The sequence below is a fragment of the Carcharodon carcharias genome, chromosome 15, assembly GCF_017639515.1.
Source record: "Carcharodon carcharias isolate sCarCar2 chromosome 15, sCarCar2.pri, whole genome shotgun sequence".
In the NCBI taxonomy this organism is placed as follows: Eukaryota; Metazoa; Chordata; class Chondrichthyes; order Lamniformes; family Lamnidae; genus Carcharodon; species Carcharodon carcharias.
In genome coordinates, this window is record NC_054481.1 from 64,230,025 (window position 1) to 64,249,934 (window position 19,910).

A 19,910-nucleotide genomic window follows, 5' to 3' on the forward strand; every position below is an offset into this window, starting at 1 on the left:
TTATGTTATAAATAATTTTATTTTCTACGAGCTTTAAGAGTTTTTTTTTTAAAGTCTGTCAGCAGGGAACACTCCTGCCTACCTTGCACAATGCTTTTTCATTTTATTTCACCTCAATCCTTTGCACTGTTGATGGTCTTCACAGTAGGTTCCTCCTTTCTGCATGCTTCTTGGTCTCTTCTCAGACTATGAACTTCTGCAGCATTCCCTTCATCGGGTTCACTATCTTCATCTTCCTTCTCCTCAACATCATCATCATTATCATCATCATCACCACCACTATCTTCTTCAGTCTCCACAGCCCTTGATAAAACAACATTAAATAAAGAATTAAAAGAACTGTGAAAGCTGCAAAGTCTGCAATGAAAACAGAAAATAATGGAAATGCAGCAGGGCAGGTGCTAGCCTTTCCTGAGATTAAATATCACCCAAAGTTAAGTTTACTGCATTTAAACTGTGCCATACCTGCCCTAGGAGTGTTTGATGGGACAATATAGAAGGAGCTAGAGTACAAGAGCACAGAGGTTATGCTGAACTTGTATCAGACGCTAGTTAAAACTCAGCTGGAGCATTGTGTACAGTTCTGGGCGCTACTTTAGGAAGGATGTGAATGTATTGGAGAGCATGCAGAAGAGGTTTACAAAAATGGTTCCAGGGATGAAAAACTTTATGAAGATAGATTAGAGAGGTTGGGTCTGTCTTCCTAGGAGAGAAGGCTAAGAGAAGATTTTATAGAGGTGTTCAAAATCACGAGGGGGCTGGATAGAGTAGATAGGGAGAAGCTGTTCCTGCTCGTAAAAGGATTGAGAATGAGAGGGCACAGACTTAAATTGATTTGCAAAAGAAGCAAATGTGACGTGAGAAAAAGCTTTTTCATGTAGCGAGTCGCTCGGGTCTGGAACACACTGCCTGGAAGTGTAGTGGAGGCAGGCTCAACTGAGGCATTCAAGAGGACATTAAATGATTATTTAAATAGAAACAATGTGCAGGGTTATTTAAATAGAAACAATGTGCAGGGTTACGGAGAAAAGACAGAGTGGAACTGAGTCATAATGCTTATTCAGAGAGCTGGTGCAGACATGATGGGCTGAATGGCGACCTCCTGCATCATAACAATGCTGTGATATGAACATACAAAATAGGAGCAGCAGAAGTAGGCCATTCGGTGCCTCGACCCTGCTCCGTCATTCGATAAGATCAATGCTGATCTTTTTGTTTCGAAATCCATATTCCCATTTACCCCGATAACCTTTGATTCCCTTGCCTAAAAAGAATCTATCTAGCCCATGCCTTAAAAATATTCAATGACCCCGCCTCCACCATCTTCGAAGGCAGAGGGTTCCAAAGTCACACAACCCTCAGGAAAAATGTCTCTTCATCTCTGTCCTAAAAGGGCGACCCTTAATTTTAAAACAGTGCCCCCCTAGTTCTGGACTCACCCACCAGAGGAAACATCCTTTCCACGTCCACCTTGTTAATACAGTTCAGGATCTTATACACCCTTCATTCTTCTAAACTCAAGTGGAAACGAACCCAGTCTGTCTAACCTTTCCTCATAAAACAACCCACTCATTCCAGTATCAATCTAGTAAACCTCCTCTGAACCACCTCCAACACATTTACATCCTTTCTTAAATAAGGAGACTAAAACTGCACACAATATTCGAGAAGTGGTCTCACCAATGCCCTGTTTAACTGAAGCATAACATCCTTATCTTTATGTTCAATTCCTCTCGTAATAAAGGATACCATTAGCCTTCTTAAATACTTGCTGTACCTGAATACTAACTTTTTGTGACTCATTCACTAGAACACCTAGATCTCTCTGCAGCTCGGAATTCTGCAGCCATCCTTCATTTAAGTAATAATCTGCTTTTTTATTCTTCCCGCCAAAGTAAACAACTTCACATTTTCCCACATTATACTTCACTCAACCTATCTATATCCATCTGCAACCTCTTTATGCCCTCTTCACAACATAATTTCCCACCTATCTTTGTGTCACCTGCAAATTTAGCTACCATGCCTTCACACCTGAGCTTTACTCTGTATCTAAACATATAATTGCTTGGGATGTGTACAGTACTGTAATTTTCTAGCCTCTCAAGCAGTCCAAAGCACTTTTGCTTTGAAATAAATGGAGCCACTTGAGGATCTGGGTGGGGAAAATCTACCAGAGCTTATAAGTCTTTACAGGCGAGGAAGCAATTGACTGAATTCCTAATTGCTAGTGGTTTAATTTGATTAAAAATTTAAAATATGAATCAGAGATACAACTTTTTGCTTGTTCCTGAACATGACCTGCTCCATCCTTATCCCTTGAGCTTTGCAATTTTAACAAATTTAGAGTTCTAGGGTCAGAATTTACAAAATGTGCCCGATGTTGTGCCACATTTGCTACAGTGAAATTGCATCCAAGTTTCCATTCAAATTCAATGCATCTGTCGAACACAAAATCTCCTATGAATCGAGCAATGTAATTGGTTTGTGACTGGAACAGGGGCCTCAATATGCATGGGTAGAATTGTATAAAAGGTGAGAAAGAAAAATCATCTTCAACTTGAGGGAGGCAACCACAAGGTAAACAGCACATCTCTATCTTGCAACCTTTAAAAAAACTTTATAAAGTAAATTTAATACAGTTAACTCCTCACTTAAAGTTGTCATTATATTACTGTAGAGTGAAACAACTTTAAGCAAATCAGATTTTCCCATTAAAACCGATGTAAAAATTGCAGTTAGGTCCCACAGGACTTTTCTCATTAGAAAAAAAACAGTAAAACGTTATACCCTGTAAACTGAAATACTTTACATCGCTAAATTCTTATATTGGTAAATGAAATAATTTTTCAAATAAATGTAAAAGTATAAAAGAAATATGCTAACTTTCCACTTGCCTCCTGATTGCTGCTAATTCTACATGCTGAATCTCCCGCTCCCTGACCCTCCCTCTCACTGCAGACCCTTTCTCTCACAGAAACTTCCAGTCCATGCCCTTCCTACTCTCCGCTTCCCTCTCCCAAACCCTCATTGTGAACGAGGAGACTGGAGATGAGCAGCTAGAGGCAGGAAGAGGAGCTTCCACTTGCAGCAGACAAGCCCCAAGCTGGAGGGTCAGTGGTGACAGGGTCAGGGACTGGCAAAGGCTGTGAACCAGAGGGTCGGCAACGAGAGGGAGGGTCAGGGAGTGGCAGAGCCCACTTCAAAATGGTGCTGATTGGGTCAATCGGCCCTATGTCAGCCCCAGCTTGAAATGACTTTAAAACGAAACTCTCAACACTAAACGTGAATACAGGCCCCATTGTCTGATCAACTAGAACAACTTAAAAAGGAGCAACTTAAAACAGGGAGTTACTGTGCAATTGGTGATTTCTGCGGGAGAAGGACAGCAGCCCCTGGTTGCAACTGTGGCTTTGATTAACACTGTATTCCTGTGAGCACAGATACCCCTGCACTAGAGACCGTAGGCACAATGTGATGACTGCCCACCCTCACTATCTGAAGGTGTAGGTACTGGAAACTCACCTCACCGACCCACAGGTGTGGTTAGTTTTGCGCTTAAAAGTCAGTGATCATTTGCGCTAGTTGATTTGTTTCCGCTCAAAATAAGTTATTTTCTAGGCACAAATTCCATGAACTCCTGAATTTGGAACATTCATTTTGAGAAGAGTTGCAGTGCCACTGGAAACCTGCTGGTGGTGTTACGGAGCTGTTGGCAGTGCAGTCACTGCGCCACCAACAGGAAGTTACTGACACTGCAGGTCCAGGACTGGTCTTCATTGTTTTCATTTTGCCCAGGACATGAAAGGCTTGTGTTTCTATACCCATTACAGTAGAAAATATTCCACTGGAGAGAACAGCCAAAGCAGTAGTGGAAGAATTAGCACAGTTGACCAAATGCATCATTGAAGCAGACAGTTATGAGAAGGAAGGAAGTCATAGGAGAAGAGGGAAGGGCAATGGAAAGAAAGTTGTAACAGAATGTGGAGCCTGTGAGGGAAGAAGCACAGCAGCTTGGAGTGGGAGAATGGTGGGCATGTTGGCCTGTAGGTTGCAGAGCTCAGGCAGCCTAAGGCGATGTGGATTGGTAACTGGCCAAGGATACTGAATTGGATGAGCACAATCCACATCCATTTGTCCACAATTACATTCGACTTTCTCCAATCAGGTATCCCTCCCACACAATGCAGAAACAGCCATAAGCAAACTCACAAATAATATTCTCCATAACTGTCAGCTCACTGCAGTCTTTGACCTTTGTGATCACACTGCTCTCCTGCTCCCATAACCCCCCTCCATTATTCAGCTCAGGAGAACACTCATTTGTTTCCCTGATCTGATTGTTGCCAAAGCATCTCCACCAATGACTTCTCTTCTCACACTCAGAATCCACATGTAAACTCAACACCCAGCTCTGCCTCGCCACCATCTCTCTCAACATTGCTTGTCAGATATCAAGTCTTGGGTAAACTGTAATTTCCTCCAACTAAAATACTGGGAAGTCTGGAGGCAGTCTTTGGACCCCGGCACCAACTCTGTACCCTCACCACTACCTTCAGCTGTTGCAGACCCACACTCTGGAATTCCCTGCCTAAACCCTCCACCTATCTACACCTTCAAAACCCACCATTTTGACCAAGCTTGTGACCACCTCTGATTGTCGATTTCCTGTCAGGATGCTGAAGCAGCTGGTGTAATTTTTCTACATGAAATCTGCTGTACTCGGTTGGTGACTTGGGGGTACATGTGCACAAGTTATTGAAGTGGCAGGGCAGGATGAGGAAGCAGTTAATAAAACAGATGGGATCCTGGGCTTTATAAATAGAGATATGCAGTACAAAAGCAAAAAAGATCTAATGAATGTTTATAAAACACTCAACTAGAGTATTATGTACAATTCTGGGCACCGCACTTTAAGGAAGATGTGAAGGGTTTAGAGAGACTGCAAAAAACATTTATGAGAATGGTTCATGGGATGAGGGACTTCAGTTATGTGGATAGATTGGAAAAGCTGGGGTTGTTCTCCTTAGAGAAGAGAAGCTTAAGAGGAGATTTGATGGAGGTGTTCAAAATCATGCGGGATCTAGGCAAAGTAGATGGAGAGAAATTCTCATTGTTGGAAGGATCGAGAACTAGAGGACACTGATTTAAGGTGAATGCAAAAGAAATAAGAAAGACATGAAAAACTTTTTTAATGCGTGAGTGGTTAGGATCTAGAATATACTACCTAGGAGTATTGTGGTGGCAGATACAATCATGGCTTTCAAAAGGAAATTGGATAAGCACTTGAAGAGAAAAAAATTGCAAGGTTACAGGGAAAGGATGGACCAGGTGAATTGGTCTTTCAGAGAGCCAGCAAAATGAGCTGAACAGCCTCCTTCTCTACTGTAACCATTCTATGATATAAAAACAGAAAATGCTGCAAATACTTAGGCAGCATCTGTGGAGTGAAGCAGAGTTAACATTTCAGGTTGATGACTCTTCATCAGAACAGAAGTCGAAACGTTAACTGTTTCTCTTCACAGATGCTGCCTGAATTGTTGAGTATTTCCAGCATTTTCTGTTTCCATTTCAGATTTCCAGCATCTGCAGTATTTTGCTTTTCTATGATTCTATGAAAATGCTCCAGATTCAACAGGACATTAAGGTTGCTGTAGACATCATGGACTCAAGGGAGCTGCCAAGAAGGTTAGTGGGAAATGGTAGACCGTTTTTAATAGGAGCTGAATATGGTGGCTTTGGTCTTCTCAATATTCAACTGGTGAAAATTTAATGACTTAAAATAAATCATGTACGAACGCTTAGACGTTACCTTCCAAGGTTAGGTCTATTAGGATTACAAAATTCTTTTCCCGAATCAACATCAAATGGATCTGCAAAATAAAAGGTACATTAAATAAGAAGGCCACACTGATCTTCATTCCTTTAATCACATTATATGTGCACCCTGCTCTCCTGAAAGTGCTGACTCTCATCAGGTTCCAGGTTACACACAGACTTCTTGCTCCTGATCACCAACCAGCAACATCTGCTGGAACTGAATCAAGCTTCGCTACCCTGCCAATGCTCGGTCCAAGTTCACAAAGGAAGGGCCGCTTGAGTGAGGGGAACTGACAAGGAGCAAATGCCTTCAGGGAAGATTATGTACAAAATGAGATTTTACCCTCCTGATCTTCTGGCTCTTTCTTTGCAGCTAGCCACTCCTGCTCGACCTGTAGCACTTCCGCCTCAGTGTGGCACATACCGTACTTCTCCAGCAAAGCTTGGTTCAGTTGTAGAAATGTTTTCCCCCATTTGAATTTCTTTAGTAGAACCTCAGCCAGTTCCGGAAACCCTATAAAAAGCAAACAGTGTGACAAGCATGGTCTAGATTTCAGTCCCCCAAACCCATGCCCCCATCCCTGCCCCCTCTCCACCACAGGGCCCTGCTCCATCCTACTTCCACCCTTCCCTCTGCACCTCCCTGATCCAAGAGCAGCCACTCTGCTCCATATCCATCCCCTTCTCTGCAACCCACCCCACGTACACCATTCTGCCCCAATCACGGTCACTGCTCTTTCTTAACCACACCCAGCCCTCCATATCCATACTCAAAAATGGCAGGAAGTGAGGGCAGGATCAGTTTTGACTGTTATTCTCTCCTAAGTCTAACAGCTTGCTCTGCCTGTCTGCACTCAATGCACAAATACAAACGTTGCTGGGGGAGGTGGATGAGGGTGGGCGAGGGGAGGGTAGGGCTGGAATCCATGAAACCCGAAGCCAGTATGATTCAGTGAAGAGAGTACATTGGAAATAAAGGACTAATGAGGGCCTGACACATCCTGAACTCAGTTACCCAACTCACCCACAATACAGAAAGTGGCAGCAAATGCCTCAACACAGGACAACTTGCAGGGCCGTCCATAATTCACTGGGTTAGCAGCAATGAGGTAGGGTAACAGCCTGGGGTATCTGCCTCGCATTTTTGTGAATGGAGTGTCCTCTAGTTTAGCCCAGGAGCAGTCAATGACAGCCACACCCGACTGCGCCACAATCTCCCTGGAGGAAAAGAAAGTACTCGTCCGTTCAAAAACATCAAAACAACATTACTTACATTCCTTACAATCGGTTTCCTGTCACCAGGAACAATCTCAAGTGGAGGGAGTAACATAGAAATGGCTTTTAATGTGGGGAAAAGGGATTTTATTCTATAACTAACCTGTACTGTACCTGTCCCATGAGAGTTTGATGGGACAGTGTAGAGGGAGTTTCATTCTATATTATTTGATTTTATATCTGTACCTGCCCTGCCTGAGTTTGGTACCATTAAAAAGAGCAAATTAATGAGAGCTTATTCTTATACAGGAGGAAATTTTTGTCTCAACTTAACATGAATTTTGTTATCGCTCTCTTTTAACACTGTCCATTTTTCCATCCAGATAACTTTTATTTTTAATTAGTTTTATTTTATTTGACATTTTGCTCACCTGTCAGAAGGGGAGAGGTACTTGGTTCCCATGGGAGTGAGAACTAGTCCACTGAATCTCTCATTGATACGTAGGTTGCGGACGAACCCTTTGCGAACAAGCTTCCTGCCTGTACACCGTTTTATGTCACAGTGTCCTAGTTCCCACATGGCTAATGGACATGGGAACCGGAATGTGGGACACGTCCCATCTTCAGAGATACCATCATCAACAGCTGCAAATCAACCATACTCACAGGTTACAGAACACACACACAGGCTCAAACAACATTTAAAATGGCTCATCAGGGCGAAGGATGTTTACTGGGATCTGCAAACTGCCGACATTGGTAAATATTAGCAGCAGGTTCACAGGGTTTTGCACATTGGTTAATGTACTGGTTGTGATTGATCAGGAGGAACCAATCAGGAGTGCATCCTAAACAGAAGTACTGATCATAGCATTAACACAATATAACACAAATACACTCAGAGTCAATGCTAAAGGTGTGGGAGAATACCCTATCAGATTATATTTTCCCCATATTCTGTCTCAGAGTGAGAGAAAAAATGATATAGCCTCCAAGATACAGGAGCAGCTTCAAGACTTGGGTACATAAGAACATAGGAACTAGGAGCAGGAGTAGGCAATTCAGCCCATCGAGCCTGCCCTGCTATTCAATACGATCATGGCTGATCTCATTTTGGCCTCAACTCCAATTTCCCGCCCTCTCCCCATAACCTTTCAACCCGTTACTAATTATAAAATCTGTCTTTCTCCTCCTTAAATTTATTCAGTGTCCCGGCATCCACTGCACTCTGAGGTAAAGAATTTCACAGATTCACGACCCTTTCAGAAAAGTAATTCCTCCTCATCTATGATTTAAATCTACCACCCCTTAGCCTAAAACTATGGCCTCTCTTTCTAGAATGCCCCACAAGGGAAACATCCGCTCCACCTCTACTTTGTCTATCCCCTTTAGCATCTCATATGCCTCAATTAGATCTCCTCTCATCCTTCTAAACACTAGCGAGTATCGGCCTAAACTGCTCAATCTCTCCTCATAAGACAAGCCCCGTATCTCTGGAATCAATCAAGTGAACCTCCTCTGAACCGCCTCCAAAGCAACTAGATCCTTCCTCAAGTAAGGGGACCAAAACTGTGCACAGTACTCCAGGTGCAGTCTCATCAATGCCTTGTACAGTTGCAACACTTCCCTATTTTTATACTCTATTCCTTTAGCAATAAATGCCAAAATTCCATTTACCTTCCTTATTACCTGATGTACCTGCATACTAGCTTTCAGCGATTCATGCACGAGGACACCCAGATCCCTCCGCATTCTGAAGTTTCTCTCCATTTAAATAATAAATCACTTTTTTATTCTTCCAACCAAAATGGATAACCTCACACTTATCCACGTTAAACTCCATCTGCCAAATTTTGGCCATTCACTTAACCTGTCTGTATCCATTTGTAAATTTCTTATTCCTTCATTGCAACTTACTTTCCCACCTATTTTGATGTCATCTGCAAATTTAGCTATAGTGCGTTCAATCCCTGAATCCAAGTCATTAATACAGATTGTAAATAGTTGGGGCCCAAGGACCGAACCCTGTGGCACCCCACTGGTTACAGCTTGCCATCCAGAAAAAGACCCATTTATCCCGGCTCTCTGCTTTCTGTTGGTTAGCCGATCCTCTATCCAAGCTAATATATTACCCTTAACTCAGTGTGATATTATCTTGTGTAGTAATCTTTTGTGCGGCATCTTATCAAAGGCCTTCTAGAAGTCCAGATATACTACATCTACAGGATCCCCATTATCCACTTTGCTTGTCACATCTTCAAAGAACTCTAACAAATTAGTCAAACAAGATTTCCTCTTCATAAAACCTTGCTGATTCTGATGGATTGCATTTTGACTTTCCAAATGCCCCATTACTACTTCCTTAATAATGGGTTCCAACAATTTCCCAATGACAGACGTTAAACTAACTGGTCTATAGGTTCCTACTTTCTGCCTCCCCCCTTTTTGAATAAGGGTGTTATATTAGCCTTTTTCCAATCCAATGAAACCTTTCCAGAAACCAGGGAATTTTGGAATATTATAGCCAATGCACCCACTATCTCTGTTGCCACTTCCTTTAAGACCCTGGGATGTAGGCCATCAGGTCCTGGGGACTTGTCACCCTTTAATCCCAATAGTTTGCTCAGTACTTTTTCTCTAGTGATGATGGTTGTTCTAAGTTCCTCCTTCTCTATACCCTCTGCATTACCCCTTACTATTGGGGTGGTACTAGTGTCCTCCACCTTGAAAACTGAGGCAAAATACTGATTAAGAGTCACTGCCATTTCTGCGTTCCCCACTGTTAACTCCTAAGTCTCATCCTCCAAGGGACCAACATTCACTTTAGCTACTCTCTTTCATTTTATAAACTTGTAGAAGCTTTTGCTATCAGCTTTTACATTTTGCACTAGTTTTCTTTCATAATTTACCTTTGCTGTTTTTATTATTTTTTCAGTAACCTTTTGTTGATCTTTAAAAGTTTCCCAATCTTCCAGCCTGCCACTGACCTTTGCAATTTGGTATGCCTTAGTTTTTACCTTATGTTACCTTTAACTTCCTTGCTTAGCCATGGATGCTTTTTCCCCCTCTTACCATCTTTCTTCCTCTTTGGAATATATTTTACTTGGGAGGAATTGAATATCCTAGACTTAGTCTTTGTAGGGTTAGAAGAAGGTAACAGTCACCCACCTTGCAAAGCCTCGTGAACTTCCTCGGTGAACGACTCCAAGCATCGTCCCTTATATTGATGACGAGTTTCTTTCCTTTTCAGAGCCGCTTGCTCCCCTTTCTGTGACTGTTTCTTCCTCCCCATTTGAACAATGATTGCTGTGAGCTCAGTCCATGGCACCTGAAAACATTTAGTCAACAAAACATTACCAACATTATTCCATTATCTCACACACGTAGATAAAACCATCAAAATTTCCAGAAAAGGGAGTCATTCATTTCAGCATGTCTGTGCCAGCTCCTTGCAAGAGCAATTTCAAACTAATCCCGCTGCCCCGCTCTCACCCCAAACTAATCCCACTGCCCTGCTTTCATCCCAAACTAATCCCACTGCCTCACTCAGATCCCAAATTAATCCCATTCTCATCCCAAACTAATCCCACTGCCCCACTCTCATCCCAAACTAATCCCACTGACCTGCTCTCAACCTGAACAAATCCCACTGCCCTGCTCTCACCACGAATTAATCCCACTGCCCCGCTCTCACCCCTAACTAATCTCACTGCCCCACTCTCATCCTGAACTAATCCCACTGCCCCGCTCACACCCCTAACTAATCCCACTGCCCCGCTCACACCCCGAACTAATCCCACTGCCCCGCTCACACCCCGAACTAATCCCACTGCCCCGCTCTCACCCCGGACTAATCGCACTGCCCCGAACTCACCCCGAACTAATCCCACTGCCCCGCTCTCACCCCGAACTAATCCCACTGCCCCGCTCTCACCCCGAACTAATCCCACTGCCCCGCTCTCACCCCGAACTAATCCCACTGCCCCGCTCTCACCCCGAACTAATCCCACTGCCCCGCTCTCACCCCGAACTAATCCCACTGCCCCGCTCTCACCCCGAACTAATCCCACTGCCCCGCTCTCACCCCGAACTAATCCCACTGCCCCGCTCTCACCCCGAACTAATCCCACTGCCCCGCTCTCACCCCGAACTAATCCCACTGCCCCGCTCTCACCCCGAACTAATCCCACTGCCCCGCTCTCACCCCGAACTAATCCCACTGCCCCGCTCTCACCCCGAACTAATCCCACTGCCCCGCTCTCACCCCGAACTAATCCCACTGCCCCGCTCTCACCCCGAACTAATCCCACTGCCCCGCTCTCACCCCGAACTAATCCCACTGCCCCGCTCTCACCCTGAACTAATCCCACTGCCCCGCTCTCACCCCGAACTAATCCCACTGCCCCGCTCTCACCCCGAACAAATCCCACTGCCCCGCTCTCACCCCGAACTAATCCCACTGCCTCGCTCTCACCCTGAGCTAATCCCACTGCCCCGCTCACATCCTGAACTAATCCCACTGCCCTGCTCACATCCCGAACTAATCCCACTGCCCCGCTCACATCCTGAACTAATCCCACTGACCTGCTCTCAACCTGAACAAATCCCACTGCCCCGCTCTCACCACGAATTAATCCCACTGCCCTGCTCACACCCCTAACTAATCCCACTGCCCCGCTCATACCCCAAACTAATCCCACTGCCCCACTCTCACCCCAAACTAATCCCACTGCCCCGATCTCACCCCGAACTAATCCCACTGCCCCGATCTCACTCCGAACTAATCCCACTGCCCCGCTCTCACCCCGAACTAATCCTACTGCCCCGCTCTCACCCTGAACTAATCCCACTGCCCCGCTCTCACCCCGAACTAATCCCACTGCCCCGCTCTCACCCCGAACTAATCCCACTGCCCCGCTCTCACCCCGAACTAATCCCACTGCCCCGCTCTCACCCCGAACTAATCCCACTGCCCCGCTCACATCCTGAACTAATCCCTCTGCCTCGCTCTCACCGAGCTAATCCCACTGCCCCGCTCACATCCTGAACTAATCCCACTGCCCCGCTCACATCCTGAACTAATCCCACTGCCCCACTCAAATCCCGAACTAATCCCAATGCCCCACTCTCATCCTGAACTAATCCCACTGCCCTACTCACATCCTGAACTAATCCCAATGCCCCGCTCACATCCTGAACCAATCCCACTACCCCGCTCTCACCTCGAACTAATCCCACTGTTCTGCTCTCATCCAAACAAATCCTACTCTGATCCCAAATTAATCCCACTGTCCCGTACTCATTCCAAACTAATCCCACTGCTCTGCTCTCATCCAAACAAATCCCACTCTCATCCCAAATTAATCTCACTGCCCCGTACTCATCCCAAACTAATGCCACTGCCCTGCTCTCATCCCAAACTAATCCCACTGCCCCGCTCTCTTCCCAAACTAATCACACTGCCCCGCTCTCTTCCCAAACTAATTACACTGCCCCGCTCACATCCTGAACTAATCACACTGTCCTGCTCACAGCCTGAACTAATACCACTCCCCCGCTCTCATCCCGAACTAATCCCACTGTCCCACTCACATCCTGAACTAATCCCACGGCCCTGCTTTCATCCTGAACTAATCCCACTGCCCCATCTCACATCCCAAACTAATCCCACTGCCACGCTCTCATCCTGAACTAATCCCACCGCCCCGCTCACATTCTGAACTAATCCCACTGCCCCATTCTTGAACTAAACTAATCTGACTCCCCCAATTCCTTATCCTGTGTCCCCATTTTTAAAGATTCGTCTGCCAGGGGGGACAACCTCTCAGTGTCTACCCTGTTGAGCCTCGTCAGAATTTCTATGTTTGAATGAGATGATTCCCCATTCTTCTAAATTCCAGACAGTATAGCCCCAATTTACTCAGCCTGTCATCATAGAACAACTCTCTCATCCTAGGAGCCAATCTAGTGAATCTTCACTGTACTGCCTCCAAGGACCAGTACAAGTATATTCTTTCTTAGATATAGAGACCAATTTGCAAACAGTATTCCAAATATGGTTTCATCAAAGCCCTATATAATTGTAGCAAGACTTCCTTATTCCTTACTCTCAATCTCTTTAGCTAAATTAATAATAGATTGTAAATAGGCTCTAGCATTGGTCCTAATTGATTTGACCAGTTACAGCCTGCCAACTTGAAAATGCCCCATTTATCCTGGCTGTTTGCTTCTTGCTAACCAATCCTCTATCTATGCTAATATTACCCGATTCCATAAACCCTTACCCAGCACATTAACCTTTCCCCTGGCACCTTATTGAAACGCAGGTGTCCTACACCTCCTGGTTCACATTAGTCAACCCTACCAGTGACACTCTCAAAAAATTCTAATAAATTTGTCAAAGACAATTTCCCTGTCATAAGACCATATTGACTCTGATCACACCATGATTTTCTAACTGCTTTTGTAAGACTTCCTTAACACATTTCAGCTGTCCTGTTCACTGATGTCAGGCTGATTAGCCCTATAGTTCCGTTTTCTCTTCCTCCTTTCCTGAAGAGCAAAGTTATTTTGCTAACATCCAATCCACTGGGATCATTGTGTAATCTAGGGATTTTGGAAAATCATAACCTGTGCGTGCACTGTTGCGACCTTTTTACCACCCGGATTGACGCCTACATCCCTCCTGACTGATCCCTGCACAGCGACTAGGGGCGGATAAACTAACCTCCCGCCCCCCCCCCAAAAGGCAGGGACAATCCGGACTGACTCCGCTCCCCAAACCCCGGACAGGGACTGGATCCGGACTGACCCCACGGCCCCCGGATCTAGCGCCGGGCTGCTCCCTCAGGCTCTGCTCAGACCCGGGCCCACTTTCCGGTTTGTGGAAATTAGGAAATCAAAGTTTGATTTAATTTACCAGAAAGCTACCAAATGTTGTTCCGGGTCACCTGGGTGCGGGGTAGTTCCGGGTTACCCGGAAGCCCGGGGGTCCAGCGGTCGCCATGGCGATGGGCGGCCCCGGGCTCTTATTGCTCTGGCTGCTGCTGGGTGAGTCTCTGCCGCCGGGGGTTCGGTTCCCCAATTCCTGAGCGCGGGATCCGGGACAATCAGCCGTCTCTTTGGCCATGGGGAGCTTCGCTGCTTTTCCTGGTCCCGCCAAACTGACCTACTGGCCAGAGCAGGAAGGCTGGCCGTTGTCCCCCTTGGTGACAGCTTTGGCCCCTGACCCCACGAAGGTCAACTAAACAAAAACAAAAATTGCTGGAAAAACTCAGCAGGTCTGACAGCATCTGTGGAGAGAAAGACAGAGTTAACGTTTCGAGTCCGCATGATTTTTCTTCTCCCCTCGTCTAAGGTGATCAGCCCCAGCTTCTCCAATCTAGCTACATAATAACTGAAGTCACTCAGAACTGGCCCTGGGATTTTCCTGCTCCGCCTGATTTAGGCCCACATGGAACAGAAGTTGCTTTGAGTTCTTTTAGTGAATGTCGCTACTCCAACCTTTCAGATAATAACTAAATGTATTTTTGCTTCTTTTACAGTTATCGTCTCAGCTGGTAAAATGAAAATTGTGGAAGAGCCAAACACCTACGGGTAAATAAGTACAAGCATAGCCCAACTTAGAGGTTTGGAAGAGCACGGGGAAACTTTATTTGTCTCTAATTTTCCTCCCTGACTCAATGCCCTGCTGTCCTGTTATTGTAATGGTATTAAAGAGTGACAATGCCCAACACCAGGTGGTTTCTGTCCCAGAGTTTTAAAGTAAGTAGGTGAGAACAATGCATATAGCCCAAATAGTATTATTCATGCCACACAATTGCCAGGCAATGACCATCTCCCCAGGACGTTCAATTGCATTACTCTTGCTGAATCCCCCACAATCAACATCCTAGGGGTTACCATTGACTGAACTGGACCAGCGGTATAAATGTAAGAGCAGGTCAGAGGCTGGGAATTCTGAGGTGAGTAACTCACCTCCTGACTCCCCAAAGCCTGTCCACCATTTACAAGGTACAAGTCAGGAGTGTGATGGAATACTTTCTATTTGCCTGGATGAGTGTGGGCCCAACAACAAAGAAACTCAACACCATCCAAGACAAAGCAGCCTGCTAGGTCAGCACCCACCTATCCACCAACCTAAAATTTATTCCCTCCATCACTGACGCACAGTGGCAGCAGTATGTACAATAAATTAAGATGCTCTGCAATAACTCACCAAGACTCCTTCGACAGCATCTTCCAAACTCGCAACCGCTTACCACCTCGCAGGACAAGGGCAGCAGATGCTTTGGAACACCACCACCTGCAAGTTCCCCTCCAAGTCACATATCATCCTGACTTGGAACTTTATCGTCATTCCTTCACTATCGCTGGGTCAAGATCCTGGAACTCACATCCTAATAGGACTGTGGGTGTACCTACATCACATGGACTGCAGCTCACCACAACCTTCTCAAGGCCAATTAGGGATGGGCAACGAATGCTGGCCTTGACGTGACACCCCCATCCCATGGAAAGAATAAAAAAAATCACAATGATCTTCCAAAGTTCTCATGATTTAGATACCATTCCTTTAAATTAGAAAGTTGTGCATGTCACTCTGCTATTTAAGAAAGGAAACCAGGGAATTATAGACGAGTTAGCCTAACCTCTTGTGTGGAAATTACTGGAGCCTATAATTAGGGAGAGAGTAATAGAACAGCTTGAAAATTTTCAGGTGATCGAGAAAGCCAACATTGATTTGTAAAAAGCAGGTCATGCCTGATTTTTTTTTTGAAGAGGTGACTAAAGTAGCGGACAGTAGAATATGGATTTTAATTATATGAATTTCCTGAGGCATTTGATAAAATCCCTAATAAGACACTTAGCTAAAGTTGCAGCTCAGAGAACTGAAGGAAAATTATTGACCTCGTTGGGAAATCAGCTGAGTGGCAGGAGACAAAGTAGGGATAATGGTCCATGACTCCAACTGGCAGGGTGTGACAAGTGGTGTCCTGCAAGGATCTGTGTTGTGGTCTCAACTATTCACACCGTATTTATTAACAAATTAGATAATGGGATAGAAAACCACGTAACGATGTTTACTAAGATAAAAGCAAAATAGTGCAAATGCTGGAAATCTGAAATAAAAACAGAAAATGCTCTAAAGAAGTCATATGCACTCAAAGTGTTAATTCGGTTTCTCTCCGCAGATGCTGCCAGACTTGCTGAGTTTTTCCAGCATTTTCTGTTTTTATTCACCAAGTTTGCTGATGACACAAAAGATAGATCACATTGTCAGCGTTGTTGACAGAAGCATAAAGTTACATAGATATTGATAGAGTAAGTGAATGCTCAAAATTGTAGCAAAAGTGAGGTCATCATTTTGGACCTATAAAGTATAGAGCAGGTATTTTCTAAAGTTAGAAACAGTGAAGGCCCAATGACATTTAGGGGTCCAAGTACACATCAAAATGTCATGAACAGGTACAGACAATAATCAAGAAGGCCAATGGCATGCTGGGCTTTATATCAAGAGGATTAGAATACAAGCAGATAGAAATCATGCTTCAGCTTTCCAAAGCCCTGGTTAGATCACACCTGAACTATTGTGAGCAATTATGAGCACCACACCTTCAGAAGGATTTCTTGGCCTTGGAGGGAGTGCAGCATGGATTTACCAGAATGATCACTGGACTTCAAGAGTCATATTACAAGGACAGTTTACACAAACTTGTGTGTTGTATTCCTTGAAATTTAGAATATTAAAGGGTGATTTGATTGAAGTTTGAGATATTAAAGGGAACAGATAGGGTAAATGTAAAGAAACTATTTCTGCTGGTTGGGGAGTCTAGGTCTAGGGGCTCGTAGTCTTAAAAATTAGAGGCATGCCATTCAGAAATGAAATTAGGAAATATTTCTACACACAAAGTATGTACCCTGTTCTGCATATGGCTGCTGATGCTAAGTCAATTGTTAACTATAAATCTGAGTTTAATGGATTTTTGTTAGCCAAGCCAAAGGTATTAAGGGTAATGGGAAAAGGCAGGTAGGTGCAGTTATGTCACAGATGAGCCATAATCTCATTGAATGGCGATGGAACAGGCTTGAGGGGCTGAATGGCCTACTTCTATGTCACTGAGCCGGTGGCCTGGTGCTCTAATCTCCACACAATTTTATTCCAGTGATGATTCCAATGTGAGCGAGTTTGTCTGAGTACTGAAGCAAGTTGTTCTGTCTTGGATTGGCTAATTATGCACAGACCCAGGATGAAGCCAAAGACCTTTCTCGTTTGTGAAGCAAATGGATAAAAATGACTTCTGGTCCATCAGGAGTATGAGACTTTTGTGATTTATGATTCTGGGAGACACGGCATATAGGGAATGAGTTTCACCCTGCCCTATCATCCGTCAATGTTTCCTGTAAGCTGCACAGTGATCTGAAAATTCCTGCTCAAGTCACACACAATGTAGGCCCTTTAATTTATCACGAGTGTCCACTGTGCAAAAAAATTTAAAAGGGCCATGTGCTTAAATAAAACACCCATACAGTCCAAAACAAATTAGAGGGGATGTTAACCTCAAGCCCTGGGTACCTTGAAGGCCACTGTTGGCAGAAGCATAGGACAAGGGTCCTGTTCTACCAGAATATACTTGAGAAATGTGAAGAGAAAATATAAATATCTAACCCCCTGCCCCTCCAAAAAAACCTTAGATAAATCTCAACTATTTCTTTTTCAGGCTAAATAATCCTTTCCTGTCCCAAGTAAACAGACTTCAACCGAAAATCAGACCTGCTGCAGTTTCAGGTAAAGGATACTGATGGGAGGCTCCCCTCCCAAACCTGTCTTCTGACCCTGCCAAGGGGTGACTGACCCTGATCATGCCAGGGGATGGGGCTGGTGAGTGCAACTTTGCTCAGCGGAAGGGCTAGTGAATGTGACTGCACCAGTGAGGGGCTGGTCAGTGCATGTTTGTGCCTGGGATGGGAGCATATGACTTTGTCCAGAGGAGTGGCCGGTAAATATGTGAACTCCCCCCCACCCCTCCAGAGGAGGGGCTTTGTTTCTGACTCTGCCCAGGGAAGGGGCTGTGCTTCTGACTCCGCTGGGGGGTGGGGAGGGGAGGCTGAGTTTCTGACTCCGCCCGTGAGAGGGACCGAGACTAACTCTGCCTGTGGGTCGGGCTGATGGGTGACTGTACCCAGGGGGAGGAATGAGATAGTGACTTTGCCAAGGGGAGGAGTTGGTGAGAGTGACTGCTGTGATATCTGGTACACAAAGTCATGGATTTGCTGTTTTTTTTTAAATTCTAGGCCCAGCTCATCTGCACAGACTTGCTGGGAAATGTTTCAGTATGACTGAGTCTGCGTGAGTATCAATTTCACTGACTGCAGTAAATATAAACTGAGTCGGGGTCTGGTCCATTTTATGTGAAAGATTTTTAATGATGAGGGAATCTCTAATTTTAAGGGAAATTGTGTATGTAAAAAGTTGGTGTGACAGCATAGTTGAGGGAAGGCTTTGGGCAATAGGCAGTGCTGAGGCAAGGTTCTTAAGCTACCACCCTCTCCATTACCACCTGTAGGTAAAGAAACCTTTTTAAACTGGAGGTTGTTTCTTAGAAGGTTGAGGGGGTATTTGAAAGGTCTCCAAAATCATGAAAGGTATGTATGGAGTAAATAAGGATTAATTGTTTCCAATGGAGTATAAAAGTAGGGAAGTTTTGCTAAAGCTGGACGGGACATTGGTGAGACCATACCTACGGTACTGATTACCCTTTTGGTCTCTTTAATTAGCGAAGGATATATTTGCATTGGAAGTAGTTCAGAGAAAGTTTACTAGGCTGATTCCTGGGATGAGGGGGTTATCTTATGAGGAAAGGTTGAGCAGGCTGGGCCTATACTCATTGGAGTATAATAATGAGGTGATCTTATTGAAACATATAAGATTCTGAGGGGGCTTGACAGGGTAAAAGAAAAAAAAAATTCCTCCTATGGGGGAATCTTGAATTTAGGTGGCACAGTTTAAAAGGAGTCTCCTATTTAAGACAGAGATCTTCACCAAGGGTCGTTAGTCTTTGGAATTCTGTTCCACAGAGCACAGTGGAGGCTGGATCATTGAATATATTCACGGCTGAGTTTGACAGATTTTTGATCAACATGAGAGCTAAGGGTTATGGGAACAGGTGGAAAGTGGAGTTAAGGCCACAATCTGATCAACCATGATCAAATGGCTCGATGGACCAAATGGCCTACTCCTGTTTCTTATAATCTTATGAACGAATTGGATAGCTCTTTAAAAGAGCTGTTACAAGCACAGTGGGCAATAGGACTCCTTCTACGTTGTCTAATCCTATTATTTTTATATGCTGCCACTTTCTTGCAGGTACAAGTACGAGTTCTGTCCCTTCCACAATATCACACAACACGAGCAGACATTCCGTTGGAATGCATACAGTGGGATCCTGGGGTACGTATATCATTGGGAGTTGGGTGGGAGGGTGGTTGTGGGGGCAGCGAAAAGAGGTGGAGAGGGGTTACAGAGAGAGAGGGTATGTGGAGAGGGAAAGTGAGGGTGGGCTGCAGAGGGCGCAGGGGGTGGTTTAGTCCAGGGGCAGGGAGAATAGTTGCCTTTTTCACAGGTTGGATATTTTAAGTACTGCTGTCTAGAGACATTTGTCTGTCAGCTGATGGAAATTGAGCTTTATTGCAGTTTGAATTTGTTCAAAAGGAAAGCAGCTTTGCAATATGGCTATCCATGACTCATGCAGTGCCATGGTTACCCCATGTAACTCTCCCTGTGCACAGTGAGCCCATGAATTCTCCCTGTGGTATTGTGAATCCATGTAAAATAATTGGGGAGACTGATGATGCCAGATCGTTTCTCTTGTGAA

The 19,910-nt window shown here is 44.7% G+C and overlaps 2 protein-coding genes across 9 annotated transcripts in view; one reads left to right on the forward strand and one right to left on the reverse strand.

The window, feature by feature from the left end:
* tsr3 (TSR3 ribosome maturation factor) lies at positions 1-14,086 on the reverse strand. 4 transcript variants are annotated; one of them, XM_041205962.1, is made up of 7 exons: positions 13,955-14,086; positions 10,204-10,363; positions 7,467-7,680; positions 6,845-7,038; positions 6,164-6,334; positions 5,813-5,873; positions 1-303 (listed from the first exon to the last, which is right to left on the reverse strand). In XM_041205962.1, the coding sequence occupies exons 2-7, from the start codon at positions 10,325-10,327 to the stop codon at positions 114-116; spliced, it is 954 nt and encodes a 317-aa protein (XP_041061896.1). In that variant the 5' UTR covers positions 10,328-10,363; positions 13,955-14,086; the 3' UTR covers positions 1-113. The 4 variants fall into 4 exon arrangements, with proteins under 4 accessions (XP_041061896.1, XP_041061897.1, XP_041061898.1 ...); XM_041205963.1 differs by lacking the exon at positions 13,955-14,086 and adding an exon at positions 13,847-13,954; XM_041205964.1 differs by lacking the exon at positions 13,955-14,086 and adding an exon at positions 13,763-13,786.
* Positions 13,989-19,910, forward strand: part of gnptg (N-acetylglucosamine-1-phosphate transferase subunit gamma) — a 25,629-nt gene continuing 19,707 nt past the window's right edge. For 4 of the 5 annotated variants that reach the window (XM_041205969.1, XM_041205971.1, XM_041205966.1 and 1 more), the window contains exons 1-5: positions 13,989-14,085; positions 14,580-14,631; positions 17,757-17,824; positions 18,331-18,385; positions 19,403-19,486. In XM_041205969.1, the coding sequence (XP_041061903.1) occupies positions 14,040-14,085; positions 14,580-14,631; positions 17,757-17,824; positions 18,331-18,385; positions 19,403-19,486 (305 nt within the window). In that variant the 5' untranslated portion in view covers positions 13,989-14,039. Of the gene's footprint in view, positions 14,086-14,256; positions 14,393-14,579; positions 14,632-17,756; positions 17,825-18,330; positions 18,386-19,402; positions 19,487-19,910 lie in introns of those variants that run through there. The other variant, XM_041205968.1, reaches the window with a different exon arrangement.

What these genes read in the sequence shown, in the direction of transcription:
- tsr3 (XM_041205962.1), bottom strand. Translation starts at nt 10,327, where the DNA reads ATGGGGAGGAAGAAACAGTCACAGAAAGGGGAGCAAGCGGCTCTGAAA. An exon ending in AGTTCACGAGGCTTTGCAAG is followed by an intron (nt 7,681 to 10,203) that starts GTGGGTGACTGT and finishes GTTGATTTGCAG; the next exon opens with CTGTTGATGATGGTATCTCT. An exon ending in AGAGCCAGAAGATCAGGAGG is followed by an intron (nt 5,874 to 6,163) that starts GTAAAATCTCAT and finishes TTTATTTTGCAG; the next exon opens with ATCCATTTGATGTTGATTCG.